Source organism: Schistocerca cancellata, chromosome 2, assembly GCF_023864275.1.
Source record: "Schistocerca cancellata isolate TAMUIC-IGC-003103 chromosome 2, iqSchCanc2.1, whole genome shotgun sequence".
NCBI classification, from domain to species: domain Eukaryota; kingdom Metazoa; phylum Arthropoda; class Insecta; order Orthoptera; family Acrididae; genus Schistocerca; species Schistocerca cancellata.
In genome coordinates, this window is record NC_064627.1 from 498,258,213 (window position 1) to 498,277,221 (window position 19,009).

At 38.5% G+C, this 19,009-nt stretch overlaps 1 protein-coding gene across 3 annotated transcripts in view; it reads left to right on the forward strand.

Moving 5' to 3' along the window:
* LOC126162039 (patronin) overlaps nt 1-19,009 on the forward strand; it is a 445,213-nt gene that overhangs the window by 205,919 nt on the left and 220,285 nt on the right. For all 3 annotated transcript variants that reach the window (XM_049918266.1, XM_049918267.1, XM_049918268.1), the window contains exon 4: nt 1,180-1,404. In XM_049918266.1, coding sequence (XP_049774223.1) covers nt 1,180-1,404 — 225 coding nt within the window. The remainder of the gene's footprint in view (nt 1-1,179; nt 1,405-19,009) is intronic.

Genomic DNA, 19,009 nt, shown 5'->3' on the forward strand with positions numbered 1-19,009 from the left:
TACCAAAACGCAAAAGAAAGTGGTCAAATATACCATCATAAGCATTCTCTTCCTGAGCTTGTTATGATGAAATATAACCAATTTTTTAGAGACCTTGAGTGTCCTTGTTTTCTTAGTAAATGCCTTCATGGGGGCACTAAACATACAAATTAAAGTTTCAACCATTGCATATGGGAAAGATTACCCAAGAATGTTTTCATAGGACTAAAAACATTAAAAGTTGGTGTAATAGATGCAGTGATATGTTTCAGTGATGGAGTGATAGGAAGGTTGGAAGTCCTGAGAAATTTAGGCATAAAATATGGCTCTAATATGGAAGATTAATTGCTTGCATGTGACAGACAACGGGTGCATGAAGCTGAAAGATTCGCTCTTCAAGTTACCAAAGAAGCAAGAAGTGCTAAAACGAATGCCAAGAGGAAGCTTGACGATGAAGAAATGTTGCCGGATGAAGACTATGCTTCAGGAATGTTCTGAGGCACAGTTTAATTGGACTCATATCTTCATTTGCAATTTTGCACAAGTTGTATTTTTCAGAATTCAAGTACAAATATTTCCTAAAGTTTATAAAGCATTTCTCTAATTGTTTTCTGTAACTTGCAATATTCCATGCTTATGTAGTAGACCTAAGCTTTATTGCAGAATCAACTAAATTATAGAAAAAATAACATTTTTATTAGGGAAAAAATATAAAAATTAAAATGTAAGACGTGATATTTTTTTATCCTGTAATATACATAATAGTTGGAATTACATAGGTCCAGTACCTCAGCCATCATGTCATGCATATCTGGTAAAAATTTGCTCTCCTTCAAATGTATAACATTGGATTAAATTGTACCTCAATTTGAGGAAGCATTTGGAAAAAAAATTGCATCAATTTATTTGTAATGGTTTTTAATAACCCTAAGCCGGTTCAAAAATATTCAAAATACTTATAGTTTGTTTAGAAAGTGTGCTGCATTAACTGATATCAACAAAAATCTGTAAAACATTTACAGTATAAACAGTGCCTGAAAGAAATATATGTTGATTTTTACATAATATTGAGCCGGAAAAGTACCCTGTACCCTTAACTCAATACCATCAATATTGAGTGTTAGTCCCAGACTTACCTGAATTGAGAACAAACAGCTATGATGCTGTCACCTTTCGCTAATAATGTAGTATTCATTTCAGAGTGCACACATGGCAGTAATAGAAGCAATGATGGTACTTTATGCGAAAGAAGTGGTTACACCAGACCGTGTCATAGCAGCAATCCAACGATTTAGCCATGACAGGGATGCTGGCGAAATGAAGCTTCCTTCAGACCATGAAGAGGGCTTGATTCTATGGATGCGCCATGCTACTCTAGCCCTGCAACGTCGGATTCATCAAGAACTTGAACATGGTATTGCAGAGGTAATACTTAATAATTTAATATTTAAAGAGAGTAATATTAAGGAGTCTTACCTTTACATGAATTTGTATCCAATGCACAATTAGTATTTACCAATATTATGAGTCCTTAGTAGAGGAATACATGGTATCACAATAAAATAAAATCACCTGTAGATATGATATGAAAATTTCTTGCAGAATGTAAAAAATTTAGGAGTAAAGATAGTAATTCAGCAAAGAGTTGAAGTGGTGAGTCATTGACAAGAATACAAACAAGACTGAAAACTTCACTAGTTTTCAGACAAATACTTTTCGAGCTAGATTACACACACACACACACACACACACACACACACATACACACATTCGCATGCATGTGTGTGGTCGCTCTCCTTGCTCTTGCTTTGCACACACACACACACACACACACACACACACACACACACCCTCTGTCTACCTACCTACAACATGCTGCCTGAATACACAATTGGGCATAAGCTGATGTGTGGGGCAGTATAGATTCATGAATAATATTTGTATTCTCCCTTCTGTTTTGTTTTTATACATCCATATTTCAGTAGAAGATTATGTGGTGGTATGTATGTACAGACAGTAAGAAATATTTCCTCTCACAATATATGGGGTACCGCAGACTTTATTCTGGCCGAAGTCCTCCCTCCTACTCTTTAAATTTGGTACTTGTCATCCCTTAATGTGTTAGCTTCTCTTCTTCTATGATCATTAGCACCCTTGTCCTCTGAACCACATAATGGGGTGTATTCATCTTCAATGTAGTCATTGTACAATGTGGTTACAATGTGTTACATTACTCCTTTCCCTGAGCAGTTTGCTTGGCTATGACTTCCAGTAGCCATCACAATACCCTCAAGGATAATCTCAATTTGTTGGTCTCACACATCATCGTCTATCTTCTTGGTATAATGACATATGTATTGTTGTAGTGTCTGACATCTACTAACTCTTCGTGCAACTTCATCATTGTTGTTGGAAAAAAATAGTCCAGTATTGATCTTCATCCTGGAGTAGTAACAAAAACGGAACAAATAGCATGCTGACTGTGTCCTTAGTATTTGCTGTCGAAAAATACATTTGATAAAAGTCACTAATCCCAGATTGTCTCATAATGTATTGTTCCAAGCATTTTGGTTTTAAGCCGGTATTAAGTGTGATGAATTTCACTTAACTTTATGAATATCCATGTTTCTTAAATGCAATCTTATGATAAGATCACAAAAGTTAAATGTTTCCTTAAAGTATAGAACTGAATATAATTGAGCTCTTTATTAATAACTGTTGAACAAACTGTGATTAATAACAGACAAATATAGGATATTTGCAGTTAAAATGCATCTTGTTACAATTGACCAACATGTTACCCATTGCTGAATAGTATGTTTTAGTTGTTGTGGTAAAAAGTTCGTGCATTTTTAAAAGGAGATATTGTTCTGAAAAGAAATTATTAATTCAGTACAGACGTTTACCTGTAGGGCCGGATTTTAATTTTCACTGCCTGTTGCTGGCATGTAGAGTAATATTTTTGTTGTACTCGTCAAACTGATTTTTATCTATATTTAAGTATATTTTGTTGAGTTTACCACATACTCTGCATCTTTACTGACAAATAGTAGCTTGTGCTTCCCATAATGCTTGCTACTACATCCCCTGCACTGGAAAAATGACAACACACATACACATTAATATTTCTGTATCAGTCCTATACCTAACTGCTTTTGTGGCAGACAGCATGTTATCCTTTTAACTATTCCAGTTTTCATTATTACATGCTTATGTCACTTCTTAAAATGTTAAGCCTGCTCCTCAGAAGTAAAACACGAAATAACTGCTAAACTATTGTCTTCACACTACGTGAATTGAGCTGTTTGAGACATTACCAAAAGCTTGTGGAAGTACATTTTTGTTTGAAAATATGGATTGTCATAAAATATTGTAACAGAAATATACCTCTTACTGAAATATTGAGAGGAGTCTGTTAAATGTTTGCATGATTTAATGACAGATGCAGATGATAGATACAGGACAGTAATATCAAAATGCTATCTTTTATTGCCCCCCCCCCCCCCATGAACCATGGACCTTGCCGTTGGCGGGGAGGCTTGTGTGCCTCAACGACACGGATAGCCGTACCGTAGGTGCAACCACAACGGAGGGGTATCTGTTGAGAGGCCAGACAAACGTGTGGTTCATGAAGAGGGGCAGCAGCCTTTTCAGTAGTTGCAAGGGCAACAGTCTGGATGATTGCCTGATCTGGCATTGTAACACTAACCAAAACGGCCTTGCTGTGCTGGTACTGCGAATGGCTGAAAGCAAGGGGAAACTACGGCCGTTATTTTTCCCGAGGGCATGCAGCTTCACTGTATCATTAAATGATGATGGCGTCCTCTTGGGTAAAATATTCCGGAGGTAAAATAGTCCCCCATTCGGATCTCCGGGTGGGGACTATTCAGGACGACGTCGTTATCAGGAGAAAGAAAACTGGCATTCTACGGATCGGAGTGTGGAATGTCAGATCCCTTAATTGGGCAGGTACGTTAGAAAATTTAAAAAGGGAAATGGATAGGTTAAAGTTAGATATAGTGGGAATTGGTGAAGTTCGGTGGCAGGAAGGACAAGACGTTTGGTCAGGTGAATACAGGGTTATAAATACAAAATCAAATAGGGATAATGCAGGAGTAGGTTTAATAATGAATAAAAAAATAGGAGTGCAGGTAAGCTACTACAAACAGCATAGTGAATGCATTATTGTGGCCAAGATAGACACGAAGCCCATGCCTACTACAGTAGTACAAGTTTATATGCCGACTAGCTCTGCAGATGATGAAGAAACTGATGACATGTATGATGAGATACAAGAAATTATTCAGGTAGTGAAGGGGGACGAAAATTTAATAGTCATGGGTGACTGGAATTCGACAGTAGGAAAAGGAAGAGAAGGCAACATAGTAGGTGAATATGGATTGGGGCTGAGTAATGAAAGAGGAAGCCATCTCGTAGAATTTTGCACAGAGCATAACTTAATCATAGCTAACATTTGGTTCAAGAATCATACAAGAAGGTTGTATACATGGAAAAATCCAGAATATACTGGAAGGTATCAGATAGATTATATAATGGTAAGACAGAGATTTAGGAACCAGGTTTTAAATTGTAAGACATTTCCAGGGGCAGATGTGGACTCTGACCACAATCTATTGGTTATGAAGTGTAGATTAAAACTGAAGAAACTGCAAAAAGGTGGGAATTTAAGGAGATGGGGCCTGGATAAACTGAAAGAACCAGAGGTTGTCCACAGTTTCAGAGAGAGCATAAGGGAACAATTGAGAGGAATGGGGGAAAGAAATACAGTAGAAGAAGAATGGGTAGCTTTGAGGAATGAAATAGTGAAGGCAGCAGAGGATCAAGTAGGTAAAAAGACGAGGGCTAGTAGAAATCCTTGGGTGACAGAAGAAATTTTGAATTTAATTGATGAAAGGAGAAAATATAAAAATGCAGTAAGTGAAGCAGGCAAAAAGGAATACAAACGTCTCAAAAATGAGATCGACAGGAAGTGCAAAATGGCTAAGCAGGGATGGCTAGAGGACAAATGTAAGGATGTAGAGGCTTATCTTACGAGGGGTAAGATAGATACTGCCTACAGGAAAATTAAAGAGGCCTTTGGAGAAAAGAGAACCACTTGTATGAATATCAAGAGCTCAGATGGAAACCCAGTTCTAAGCAAAGGAGGGAAAGCAGAAAGGTGGGAGGAGTATATAGAGGGTCTATACAGGGGCGATGTTCTTGAGGACAATATCATGGAAATGGAAGAGGATGTAGATGAAGATGAAATGGGAGATATGATACTGCGTGAAGAGTTTGACAGAGCACTGAAAGACCTGAGTCGAAACAAGGCCCCCGGAATAGACAACATTCCATTGGAACTACTGACGGCCTTGGGAAAGCCAGTCCTGACAAAACTCTACCATCTGGTGAGCAAGATGTATGAGACAGGCGAAATTCTCTCAGACTTCAAGAAGAATATAATAATTCCAATTCCAAAGAAAGCAGGTGTTGACAGATGTTAAAATTACTAAACTATCAGTTTAATAAGTCACAGCTGCAAAATACTAACACGAATTCTTTACAGATGAATGGAAAAACTGGTAGAAGCCGACCTCGGGGAAGATCAGTTTGGATTCCGTAGAAATGTTGGAACACGTGAGGCAATACTGACCCTACGACTTATCTTAGAAGAAAGATTAAGGAAAGGCAAACCTACGTTTCTAGCATTTATGGACTTAGAGAAAGCTTTTGACAATGTTGACTGGAATACTCTCTTTCAAATTCAGAAGGTAGCAGGGGTAAAATACAGGAAGCGAAAGGCTATTTCCAATTTGTAGAGAAACCAAATGGCAGTTATAAGAGTCGAGGAGCATGAAAGGGAAGCAGTGGTTGGGAAGGGAGTGAGACAGGGTTGTAGCCTCTCCCCGATGTTATTCAATCTGTATATTGAGCAAGCAGTAAAGGAAACAAAAGGAAAATTAGGAGTTGGAATTAAAATCCATGGAGAAGAAATAAAAACTGTGAGGTTTGCTGGTGACATTATAATTCTGTCAGAGACAGCAAAGGACCTGGAAGAGCAGTTGAACAGGATGGACAGTGTCTTGAAAGGAGGATGCAAGATGAACACCAACAGAAGCAAAATGAAGACCATAGAATGTAGTCGAATTAAATCAGGTGATGCTGGGGGAATTAGATTAGGAAATGAGACACTTAAAGTAGTAAAGGAGTTTTGCTATTTGGGGAGTAAAATAACTGATGATGGTCGAAGTAGAGAGGATATAAAATGTAGACTGGCAATGGCAAGGAAAGCGTTTCTGAAGAAGAGAAATTTGTTAACATTGAGTATAGATTTAAGTGTCAGGAAGTCGTTTCTGAAAGTATTTGTATGGAGTGCAGCCATGTATGGAAGTGAAACGCGGACGATAAATGGTTTGGACAAGAAGAGAATAGAAGCTTTCGAAATGTGGTGCTACAGAAGAATGCTGAAGATTAGATGGGTAGATCACATAACTAATGAGGAGGTATTGAATAGAATTGGTGAGAAGAGGAGTTTGTGGCACAACTTGACTAGAAGAAGGGATCGGTTGCTAGGATATGTTCTGAGGCATCAAGGGCTCACCAATTTAGTACTGGAGGGCTGCGTGGAGGGTAAAAATTGTAGAGGGAGACCAAGAGATGAGTACACTAAGCAGATTCAGAATGATGTAGGCTAGAGTAGGTACTGGGAGATGAAGCAGCTTGCACAGGATAGAGTAGCATGGAGAGCTGCATCAAACCAGTCTCAGGACTGAAGACCACAACAACAACAACAAATAACATCTTTTATTGTTGTTGGGTTTATATGGGTTGACCTCACTTAGTTGCATCACTTTCTTTAAAAAGAGTATAAGTACAGTAGTCCCAATATGAAAGAATACAAATGTTGGCATGTGTGTTACTGAATTATCAGTTTAATATGCCATTATTGCAAAATACTTAATTCTGACTATGTACATAAGAATGGGACAACATGCAGGAAGCTTACCCAGGATAAGATCTGTTTGGCTTTAGAGAAATAGGACGATACCAGAGGCATTACCAAGTGTACAACATATTTTACAAAAGTAGATTTCAGAAAAACAAACCCATACTTACTGTCTCTGCAAATCCAGATTAAGGTTTTAACAATGTTGACTGAAATGTTTCCTGGAAATTCTGAAGGAAGCAAGGATGAAATGCAGATAGCAATGGGTTATCTTCAATTTGTACAGAAAAGAGATTGAAGTCATAAGAATTGAAATCTATGAAAGGGAAGCAGTAGTTTAGAAGTGAGTGTGGCAGGGTCTTAGGCTGTCACTTGTTACACAGTCTCTGCAGAGAGAAAACAGGGAAGAAAACCAAGGAGAAGTTCGGAAAAGAAACTGAATTACAGTGAGAAGAAATAAAACTAAGATTTGTTCACTTGATGTAATTCTGCCAGAGAACGCAAAAGACACTGAAGATCAACTGACCAGCATAAATAGTGTCTAATTTGAAGATAAAGATATGTAAAAGTAGTGCCAAGGTAATGGACTGTAGTAGAATTAAGTTGGATGATGCTAGAAAATGAGACTCCAAAAGTAATCATGAGTTGTACTATTTGGGCAATTAAAAATATTTTGACCATGACATAATTAAAAAAATATATCAAATGTAGATGTATTTGTCTTGAGTATAACCTTACATGAAAGTTGAATCATGGACATTACAATTACAAACTATTCTTCAGACATAGGATGAGAACTACATAAGCCAAGTTCCCTGCTGTATTAATTCTCATGGAGTTACTACTGCTTCAGCACTATCCGTGAGCTGTTGCGAAAGGGGGGGGGGGGGGGGGGGTACAAGCTCAGGGTATGTTAATGTTTGGTTTGGTCTGAGACCTGCACTGATTTTATTCACAGTACAGGCTGAAATCTGGTCCCTATTCTGGTCTCCTACACAGTTTTAACTTGTCACATATGGTCAATATAAGTTAGAATTTTTGAGATTAATGCACGTTGTGCAAGTTCACGCATGCATGCACACACTCTTTGGATTAATGTTAAAAAAGTTCTAATTTCCATTGAACGTATGTGACAAGTTAAAACTGTGTGGCAGGCCAAAATAGAAACTCTCTCCTGCTCAACACTTCCTCCATTTAATGGGTGCCTGTCATTACTCTTAATGTTTCTGATATATTTCTGTAGTGATTACTGGTTTGTATTAAATATTTCTTTTCAAGCCCTTGGCACAACATACATTTCTGCCATAATGAGGCTATATCACTAGAAATTGTAACGTTTTATTGATGATGTGCTTTACCTCCTGCATTTCTCATGTATCTCCTCTGCAGGTATGCAGGTTTAGCTCATCTAAAACTCAGAAAGATTTGTGTTAATGTATTATCATTACCGAGAAGTAAAAGTCATTGTGAAGAAAACTGGAGATCAATACATACTCCAGATTTTTTTAAATACAAATTTGTAGGTTATCTTAAAGTAGCATTTTTAATGTGCCAGTGCATCATCTCAAACCACTTACATAAAGGTAATGCATCATTGAGAAAGTAGCTCAGAAACATTTAATAGCTGCTTCTGTGAATTAGAAACAGTACTTACAAATTTGATTTGTTTGTCAAAATAGAAAAATAAAAGTATGAAATTGAATTGTAAACTAGACACCAAAGTCTCTTAAAACTCACCAAAACATACTTACACAGTAGTACCTATATTCAGGTACAGTGTCATATGGAATACTATAACTTGAATTGAGGGTGTTTTCTCTTTTTTCCCCCTGGATGGTTTTGGGATACTAAAGTAAGAATACTATATCGTACCAATCCGCTGTTGCTGTCCCACTTAGTTTTCAAGTGTAATGGTAGCAATATAACTGTGTGGAGAAAAAGAAGAGCGAAAAAGTACAAAGCTGTATTTTGACCATCTTCCTTTGTTCGGTCAGATGTAGAAGCATGATCACCACAAACCATGTCATATATGTACAATCAGGTTTTGTCACCATATTTGGAATTAGACAGGAGACATGTTTGACATCTGCAGACATAAATCATCATGATGTCATCCTGCTAGAGATTGTGCCCATGTCTGCCCTAATGACACCGCTGTTCTCATAGGTACCTTAACAACTAAGTGCATTTATTTGGGGCTTCTCAGTACCGAGAGATCTCCCACACACCACTAAGACTATAGCCACTGTAGTGGTTGAAATTGTCCTTGTACAATCTTATTTCTACTCCTTCATTAATAAAAGAATCCCAATATGTAGGAATGTGGAACAAAAGTTTAGGTTCATCAAGCAATTTGTCTGTTTATTTATGAGACAGCTTAGCAACTGCTGATTCATCAAGTTCTCGATTTTTTAATATGCATTTGAAGTTCTGCACAGCACTTGATAATGGCATAAGTAAGGTGACAAACATAGCTACTTCTGCACTTGAAAGGAATCTTACAAATTCCAGTGAGTCAGAGACAGAGAACTGTCCTTAACTGGTAACAGCATTTCCTTTGTCTTCTTGAGAGATCTGGAAATAGGTTTTATGCGTCTTCTACCCAGGACCGTACATATCATGCTAAGTACAGCACTGTAGAAACAAAGAAGCACAGTAGGTGGGTCATCAAGAGATTGTTCAACATTTTCACACCTTTATTTCTTATAGTGCACTAATTTTACACCTGGTTATCAAGAACCATTCTTTCAGAGCATCTTCTTCTTCTTCTTCTTCTCTGAAGAGTCTGATAACCTGTCAACTACTGCTTCAGAGATCTAATACTGATCTCAACCCAACTACCCACTGTCTCAAGATGGTATTCAACTTTTCCTCCAGCACATACTATCCTCAGTGAGGTTTCCACTATTCTAATTCCATTCCAGCCCCCTCGTGATCCATCAGTCAGGAGAAGAAAAAGAAGAAGAAGAAGAAGAAGAAGAAGAAGAAGAAGAAGAAGAAGAAGGGCGACATCAACGATGAGGAGGAGCAGCAACTCTGACTGAAGGATCACAAGGGGGCTGGAATGGAATTAGAATAGTGGAAACCTCACTGAGGATAGTGTGTGCTGCAGGAAAAGTTGAATACCATGTTGAGGCAGTGGGTAGTTGGGTTGAGATCAGTATTAGATCTCTGAAGGAGTAGTTGACAGATTATCAAACTCTTAATTTCTAATTGCATCCCGGCTTTACATGATTCATTAGAGCAGTTACAGTTCACACAATATGCAGCTTCATCCAGTCAATCCTTCAGGAGAACATATCATTAATCAGTTTCCAACAGATCTAGGTTTCTTTCTAGATAGCTGATAATACTGCCGAGCAACATACAACACAAAATTAACGGTATATAAAATAAAGTTAAATTTTCTCACATGATATTTTTATTGTAGTGTTTCCCTTTTGTTTTCTCATAAGTTTTGTATGTGTTGTCAATGAATCCCATGTGCTCAGCATCTCACTGTCACTGCTCTACCTAACTCTAATCTAGATCTAAAATAGCACTAAACAAAGCATCATAGTCTCATTTGTGTTGTCAACATGTCCCCCCCCCCCCCCCCCCCCCCATACATTCTCTCCCATAGAGCTCTAGGTTTTGCTCAGTTTTCCCATTTACTGGCTGTTCTTGATGACAGGACATTTCAAAAGTATTGGAAAGCTAATGGTTATGTATCCGATTTGTTCTCTCCTCAGTTTGTGTGCAGTATTAGGTAATAATGGAACACAACTTATTTGTTGCAGAGTACGATTTCTGTAGATTTCAAAGTAACTTTAGGCTTTCTTAATGGAGTTCACAGCAATTCCCTTTGACAAATGTGACTAAGTGATATGTAGTTTAATGAGGCAGAAAATTCTCTTTTTCTCTTCTTACTTTTTGCTGTTTAGCAACTCATTGTAGAAAGTCCCATCTGCACCAGAAGTACAGAAAAAGGGGTAAGGTATGTTTCTTGACTTTAAAATGGTGATACCATATTTTCATTAATTTCATGTTTTAAGGAGAGAATGCCGTATGAAATGTCTTGGAGATTGCAGAGAGAGAGAGAGAGAGAGAGAGAGAGAGAGAGAGAGAGAGAGAGAAGTAAGGCATGGTCTGGTCTTGATGTTGTGAATGGCTGGTGAGATTGTGAACAGTATGTGAACTGCTGCTACATAGTTCCGTGTAAAGGAGTTCGACTCAATGAATGTAGAGCTCTAAATTGTTTTTACTTGTAAAATGTGACACATTTTAACTAATGCTAATATGTGTCGGATGTGATTGCTTGGAGTATGACGACGAGGATATGCTATTAACTTGTGACTGGTAACAGGGGTTATTTCCTAGATGAATGAGCCACAAAAAATTTGAGATAATAGACAGTCAAATCTTAAATAAAGCCTAGAGTATGAGCAGAGAGAGTTTTGAATAGTAACAATTATTTTTGCAGCTGACTTGTGCTGAATTTTGCAATTTTCTTTTAGCAGAAAATTAATTTGTGGGCTTTGCATGTCCATGGTAATAAAACGAAATTAGTTTTCCAGTAACAGTTACATAAGGTAACATCCTGCAGATCTGTTACATTAATTAGGCGTTATAGCGACATTTTACATATTGGTTTCCTTTTGGTTTTCTACTTCAGTTTCTTAAACTGCGTTGTACAAGCTCTGTACCTTTTTGAATTAACTTTGTTCTTATTTCTAACTGCTCTTCGTTTTCATTTCATACTATGGCCAAATTATGAGAATGTCACTGTGTGTAATTAAAATTTGTAGGTTCAGGGCATTACTTCCACTGCTAGTTTTTGTACATTTGCATCTGTATCTTGCAAAAAACAAGTTAGAATGACATTGTTCAACTCTGTATCCCTCATCAACATTGTGTGAAGAGGCACTATTTCTACTAATGTTTGTTTAACATCTGCAGCCACTGTATGATTAGTGCTCACAGTATCACACAGATAACAGGAGGGGAGGACCATTGTGATGCTTTGAACGGAGGTCACAGTAAAATTTCTCATTGATTAAGAGATATTTTGGTTCTTAATGTGTCACAACCAAAGTTTTTGAAAACGACATTTTTCTGCTTTGCTTCAATTTTGTGTGGTGCTCTGTTATTATTAAATCTTACAAAATGATGTACCAGGAGTACTGTACTGTTTTAGAAGAGGATTGTAAAGAACAGTGTAGATTACAAATGGTATATCTGGACACTACAGAGTAGGAACTTATGGCCCATACCGTGTCTTCTTGTTCATACGCACACTGTGTGTGTTGTAATATGTCACTGTCATATGCAGGATGAACATTAATAAAACCAACAAACTGTAGGGACGGATTCCTGACAAGAAATGGAGGAAAGGTCCTATGAACATGTGTCCAGAAATGGCAGAGTGTGACTGCATCCACATCACAACAGAAATTCAAAGCGGCCTCCATGGGATTGCAAGTGATAGTAGCGGTTGTCGTGCAGGATACATGTTATTGTACTTTTACTTTCACCATTTTGGTGGGCCACTTGCCTGGAGCATGTATTAGGGCTCGTATCAATATCCTGTAGAGCCCGGTCCTCCAAATCTGATGTATGCACAGTCCACCACCTCCCTGCATATTTGTGTGATCATGGGTCCTTTCATAAAGACAAACACCCGAAAAGGCCCTGAAATGTTATGTGATGTGGTTAGTGTCTGTGATAGTACTTGTTTCAGTGTAGCCATGCTCTGCCCCTCAACCGTTTCCATCTGCTTTGCCATATACAAACACCATCTCGGCTTGCTTCCCACATGAATGCCCGACCATTGTGCTTGCAGTACATGCATGAATTACGAAGCTTGCAACACACAATGAACACATGGCATGTGGTCAGAGGAACTGATGCATTTCTGGACACATGTTCATAGGACCTTTCTTCCTCTATTTCCAATCAGGAATCCACCCTGTAGTTTGTCGGTTTTGTTAATATTCACCCCTGTATGTTTGTCCAGGGCCCTGGCATAATAAACTAGTTTATTTTATTATTGAATTGAAAGGTGAGATATTGGGAAAGAATTTGAAGGCAATGCTATTTTCAATCAAAAAGCAGTGCTACAGCTTTATTCCCTCCACTGTCCCCCTCAGTTCTTGAAAATTAGACTTCACCAATACCACCATTATTACAGTCTACCTTTAATGTATTCTCAAATTTTGGAGTGAAGGGAATGGGATGTAAATATTTGCATTAATTGCATTGAAAATGTCACTCAGAAATGACTGAAGTGTTACCAGAGCACTGTGATGAATGATGAAGTTGCATAATAATTGCCAAGACCTAGATGTTTCTGTCATTGGGACCTCTGCCTACACCTTCTCTCACCTGTCTCAAAAAGTATCAGCCCGTTTGGTCATGTATTGGACTGTTATTATTTACATTTATGCACTGTCATATTGTACATAATGTTTTTACTTTTCATTGTTTTTCACTTTTCCGTACCTTTTAGTGTTTTCATTTCCAGAACCGTAACTCAGTGACAGTATAGTAGCATTTGCTCTGTTGCTCATTGCTGCCTTGGTGCTAGGGTTTAGTCAGTTATGCAGATCCTCTCCTACACTGTGTGTGTGTGTGTGTGTGTGTGTGTGTGTGTGTGTGTGTGTGTGCAGGAAGTTAGTATTGAGTTCAGTTTTGACTGCATAATATTTTCTATTTATCATTTATTTCCTTCCTGTCACATTAAATCTAGAAGAATCTTGAAAAGCTTGATAAAGTTTTATTTTGATGGATCATCAGTTTGGAATAGGTGACTTTTTTCCTTCTTCCCTCCTGTGTATCTAATGGTGGGGGTGAAATTGTACATTATGTATAGGAATATTTGTTTTAGTTGCTTTTGTTCAAGTCTTTGGAAGTAATACCTCGAAAAGGTTTGGTGTACCTGTAGCAGCATGCACATGTAATTATGTAGTTTTTAGTGTGTTTAGTGAAACTCTTCCAAATGAAATAATAATCTTAGACTTGCATGGGTATTTCTGTTGCCACTAATAGTGTCTGTGCACAGGATATTATTCTGTATATTGTGAAGTCCATGAATTCTGGCATGTATTTCTGTGTACAAAATTGAGGAATTGTGTGTATTACTTCTGTTGCATGGCAACTTTCTGACCTTTTGTTAGTGTGGTGTGCTCCTGAGGAAAGAAAGTAAATTGATGCAGTTAAAAAGTTAGAAAAATGTTGACATTTGTTGGAGTTAGGATGTATACCGCAATGGTACACAATTTGAAATCCTAGCTTTCAAATACTCTGAGCTAAAAGTTACCTGTTAAATATGCGATCATTTACGTAGTCGCAGATGAATCATCCACGCAAACTGTATTCTCACATTTCTTACAATGATACTACACGTCATTACAACATCGCTACTGTTGTAGCGATAACATTGATTGTTATTCTTTTATATATGTTTATTGTCCATCGTTGAAAGCTCAAGAGGAGGCTAAACCCTTAGACACACAGGTGGACAGTTTGATATCCCATGATTTCAGTACTGTGTAGAAATGATGACCGTCATTGTTTGCCTTCTTGCAAGAAGGTGGGTGCTATCAACATAATAAACTGTTCCTGTGCTTTAGGAAATAAATTCCAAATCTTTATGTATTTTTCCAACTATTCAGTACATGTTACTGACAGTATAAATAGATAGAATTTGTGTGTAGATTGAGGAGCGCATGTGCATCTTATGTGAAACAAGAATTCAAATTTTTTGTAAATGCGTCCTTAGTGTGTGGTCCATTGCAGTGTAGTACAGCTATTAAGTATGGAGTAGCATAATCAATTTGATAATGCTGTGTGATTATTTCTGATGTGGTGGTAAAATTAGGATGCCATTTCGCTAGAGTGTTTCGGCTGTGTCGGTATTTGAGTAGTAGACACGATGCTAATGTACTCGGTAAAACTAAGAGTATTGTAAGATCTTTAAACTACTATACAGAGATTTCTAATAATGTGACACTTCTCGTAGGATGACACTTCTCGTGTACACAAACTGCAACCTTTGTAGTTGTTTGTGATTTCTATAATGGTGGCATGGTATGTATTTTGACTACTATTCCTTTCCACACCTCTTTTCAACAATGTTCTCTCTCACCCCTCCACCCCACTTCCCACCTCCCCCTCCCCAGAAAAAATCATATCACCCATCCCCATCACATGCCCCTACACCACCACACTCCTCCTTCACAGACAGGGCCCTTGGACCTGGATCCCCCATCCCTGCCAATCTCCATCACTGCCCTCTCTGCACCCCTCCCTCCTGCTTACGATCACATCACTTACCCTTCTACCACAATCCCTCATGGACCCCACCTCATTCCACTTCCATTTCATACCTCTTGCCAGTCAGCTCCAACTGTCATCTGTCTTCTGTTACACACCTGCAGTGCAGCACGTTATGTATGTAGCTTTTTCTGCGTTTTCTTAGTAGTATATTTCTTAACTTCAGTGTGTGTTGTTCTATTTAAGAAGTTTAATCTCATGTTTTTGTAACCATATAGTGTAGAGTCAAGAGTATCAGTAGCACAGCTGTAATTTCTTCTGAACAGCTAGCTACTCACCTGATAAAGCATCACCTTCCATTTGTGATACGTCCGAAAGGTAGCAAGTTTTATATCTAGGTTTCTGTATGTGCTGTTAAGAGTTAATTTTTAGGTTAGTAATACAAGGTGTGTAGGACGTGGGCATACTGTGTGTGGATGCATGTACAGCTGGCCACAGTTCATGAACAGCTGAATGTGCTTTTAGCTACAGTCAGTCATTTACAGGCTGCTGCCTTGGAGTGTAATGGTGGCGGAGAATCTGGCACATCACTTGGGACACATCAGGTGTAGCTTTTTTCTTTGCTGCTGAGGCACCTCCTGGTGTACCTGATGCAGTTGAACTGCCTTCTTGGCAGGATGAGTGGTGGGTGGTAACACGTTCGTGTCGCTCTAGGCAGAGGGCCAATGGGAAGACTGGCTATCTGGCATTGCCATTCACCCTGTGAGTGGACAGGTGGCTGCTCCTTCAGCAGGGTTCAAGCAGGCACACGGTGGCAGGCATTTGCTTGTTAGAAGGAGCTCTGTTATTTGCAGTATGGAGTTCCTTAGAGAAATAGCGTTTAGAGCTGGAAAGGAAGCCAATGTTTGTTCTGAATGTCTGCTGGGTGGCCTCATCAGAGATGTAAAGGAGGCCTTGCCAGCTATTGAGCATGCAGGGTGCAGTCTTCTGGAAGTTGTGGCTCGTGTCTGCACCAACAACACATGTCGCTTGGGTTCTGAGGCCATCCTGAGCTCATAGAGGCAGCTGGCGGATGTGATGAAGGCTGCTGGCCTCATGTGTTGGGTTCAAGCAGAGGTCACAATTTGCAGCATTGTTTCCAGGGTTGATCAGGGTCATTTGGTTAGGAGCCGAGTGGAGGGTCTCAACCAAAGGCTTCATCAACACTGTGATAGACTTGGCTGCAGGTTTCTGGACCTGCATTATGTGGTGGGAAATTGTAGGAATTATCAGAATAGGTCAGGGGTGCAGTACACAAAGGAAGCTCCTAGTAGGGTAACAGAGTACTGGTGGTGTACACATGCATGTTTTCTAGGCTAGATGGTTGTTTTAGGTACTCTGTTGAATACTCACCAGATGACAAACAGATAGCAAAATCAGACTGTGTTAGAGTAATGACACTTTGACTGTCAGAATTTTATCAGTAAATTGTTGGAGTATTCTTAATAAAGTTCTCAAACGTACTGCCCTCCCAAAAATTTCTTGTGCTCAAATTATTCTCAGGACTGATAGTTGGCTGAAATATGAAGTAGAAAGCTCTAGAGATATACAGTGATTCATGGAGCGTATATCGAAAAGACATATTAGATGTCATAGAAGGGGGAGTGTTTATTGCAGTTGACAAAAATATTCTGTCTCTTGAGGTTGAATATGAATCTGGCAGTGAAGTTGTCTGGTCATTAGGTGTAGATGAATTCTGGTTGGATATTTTTACCAGCCATGATTCCACTGTGACAGTTTGAGTCATATCAAGCAAATTTGTGGTCTTTAGTGTGGAAATACCCAGATCATGCAATATTACTTGGAGGCAACTTTAACGTAACGAGTATAGACTCGGACAGCTTTGGATTTGTTGAACGGGGTACATACAGAAAGTCTTGCAAAGTTCGTGTGAGCATGTTTTCTGAAAACTATCTTGAGGCTAGTTTGACAGCCTACACACAACGGAAATATTTGAGTCCACATAGCTACAAAAAGGCTTGACCTAATCAACAGTGTCAGCACAGAGACAGGGATTAGTGATCATGATATCATCCTAGCAACTATGGTTACTGAAGCTAATAAATCAATCCAGAAGGCTAGGAGAGTAATTCTTCTAGAAAGAACAGATAAGCAGTTCTTAGCATCACAATTTAGACAATGAATTGACACCATATAGTTCCTGCATGATGGATGTAGAGGGATTAGGGCAAAGTTTAAATGGATTGAAAATTGTGCTCTGGAGAAGAATGTGCTGAATAAGTGAATTAAGGATAGAAAAGACCCATTGTTGTTTAACAACAAAATTCAGAAAATGCCGAGGAAGCAAAGACAGTTCTCTCTCATTCAAACAAGAACACTCAAATGACAATAGGCAAAAGTTTGTAGAAATTTGTGTATCCATAAAAATACTGATATGCAAAGCATACAGCTACTACCACTTCCAAGAAGGCCAAGAAAATTCTTGTCCCATCTGAAATAGCTAAGCTAAGGGTTCTATCCAGTCACTTGTTGACCAGTTTGGTGTGGCAGCAAAAGACAGCTGAACAAAAGCCAAAGTTTAAAATTTCTCATTTAAGAAATCATTCACACAAGAGAACTGTATAAACACTCTCATTTGATCACCACACAGATTCCCATATGGAGGGCATAATAATAAGCATCCCAGGTGTAGAGCAACAACTGAAAGAATCCAAAAGCAAATAAGTTTCCAGTTTGGTTTTGCAAAGAGTACTCTATGACATTTCCTCCTTACCTAGCTTGCATGTATTGCAAATCTCTCGCTCAGCACATAGTCCCAAGTGACTGGAAAAAGCACAGGTGACTCCTGTATATAACAAGAATAAAATTACAGAACAATGTTCTTAACATAGGTTTGCTGCAGAATTCTTGAACATATTTTCAGTTTGAATGTAACAAATTTCCTTGAGATGGGAAAGCTTATGTCCATAAATTAGCATTGTTTTAGAAACCTTAGCTTGTCTGTATCTCAATTTTCCCTTTTCTCACTTGTTGTTGTTTTTGTCGTCGTCGTCGTCGTCGTCGTCTTGAGTCCAGAGGCTGGTTTGATGCAGCTCTCCATGCTATTCTATCTGTGCAAGCTTCTTCATCTCCAAGTAATTACTGCACCCTACATCCTTCTGAATCTGCTTCGTATATTCATCTCTTGGTCTCCCTCTGATTTTTACCCTCCACACTGCCCTCCAATACTAACTTGATCCCTTGATGCCTCAGAACATGTCCTACCAACCAATCCCTTCTTCTAGTCAAGGTGTGCAACAAATTTCTCTTCTCCCTAATTCTATTCAGTACCACCTCATTAGTTATGTGATCTACCTATCTAATCTTCATCATTCTTCTGTAGCACCACATTTCAAAAGCTTATATTCTCTTCTTGTCCAAACTATTTATCGTCCACATTTCACTTCCATACATGGCTGCACTCCATCCAAATACTTTCAGAAATGACTTCCTGACACTTAAATCAATACTTGATGTTAACAAATTTCTCTTCTTCAGGAACGCTTTCCTTGCAATTGCCAGTCTACATTTTACATCATCTCTATTTCGACCATAATCAGTTATTTTGCTCCACAAATATCAAAACTCATTTACTACTTTAAGCGTCTCATTTCCTAATCTAATTCCCTCAGCATCACCTGATTTAATTCGACTACATTCTATGGTCTTCATTTTGCTTTTGTTGGTGTTCATCTTACATCCTCCTATCAAGACACTGTCCATCCCGTTCAACTGCTCTTCCAGGTCCTTTGCTGTCTCTGACAGAATTACAATGTCATAGGCAAACCTCAA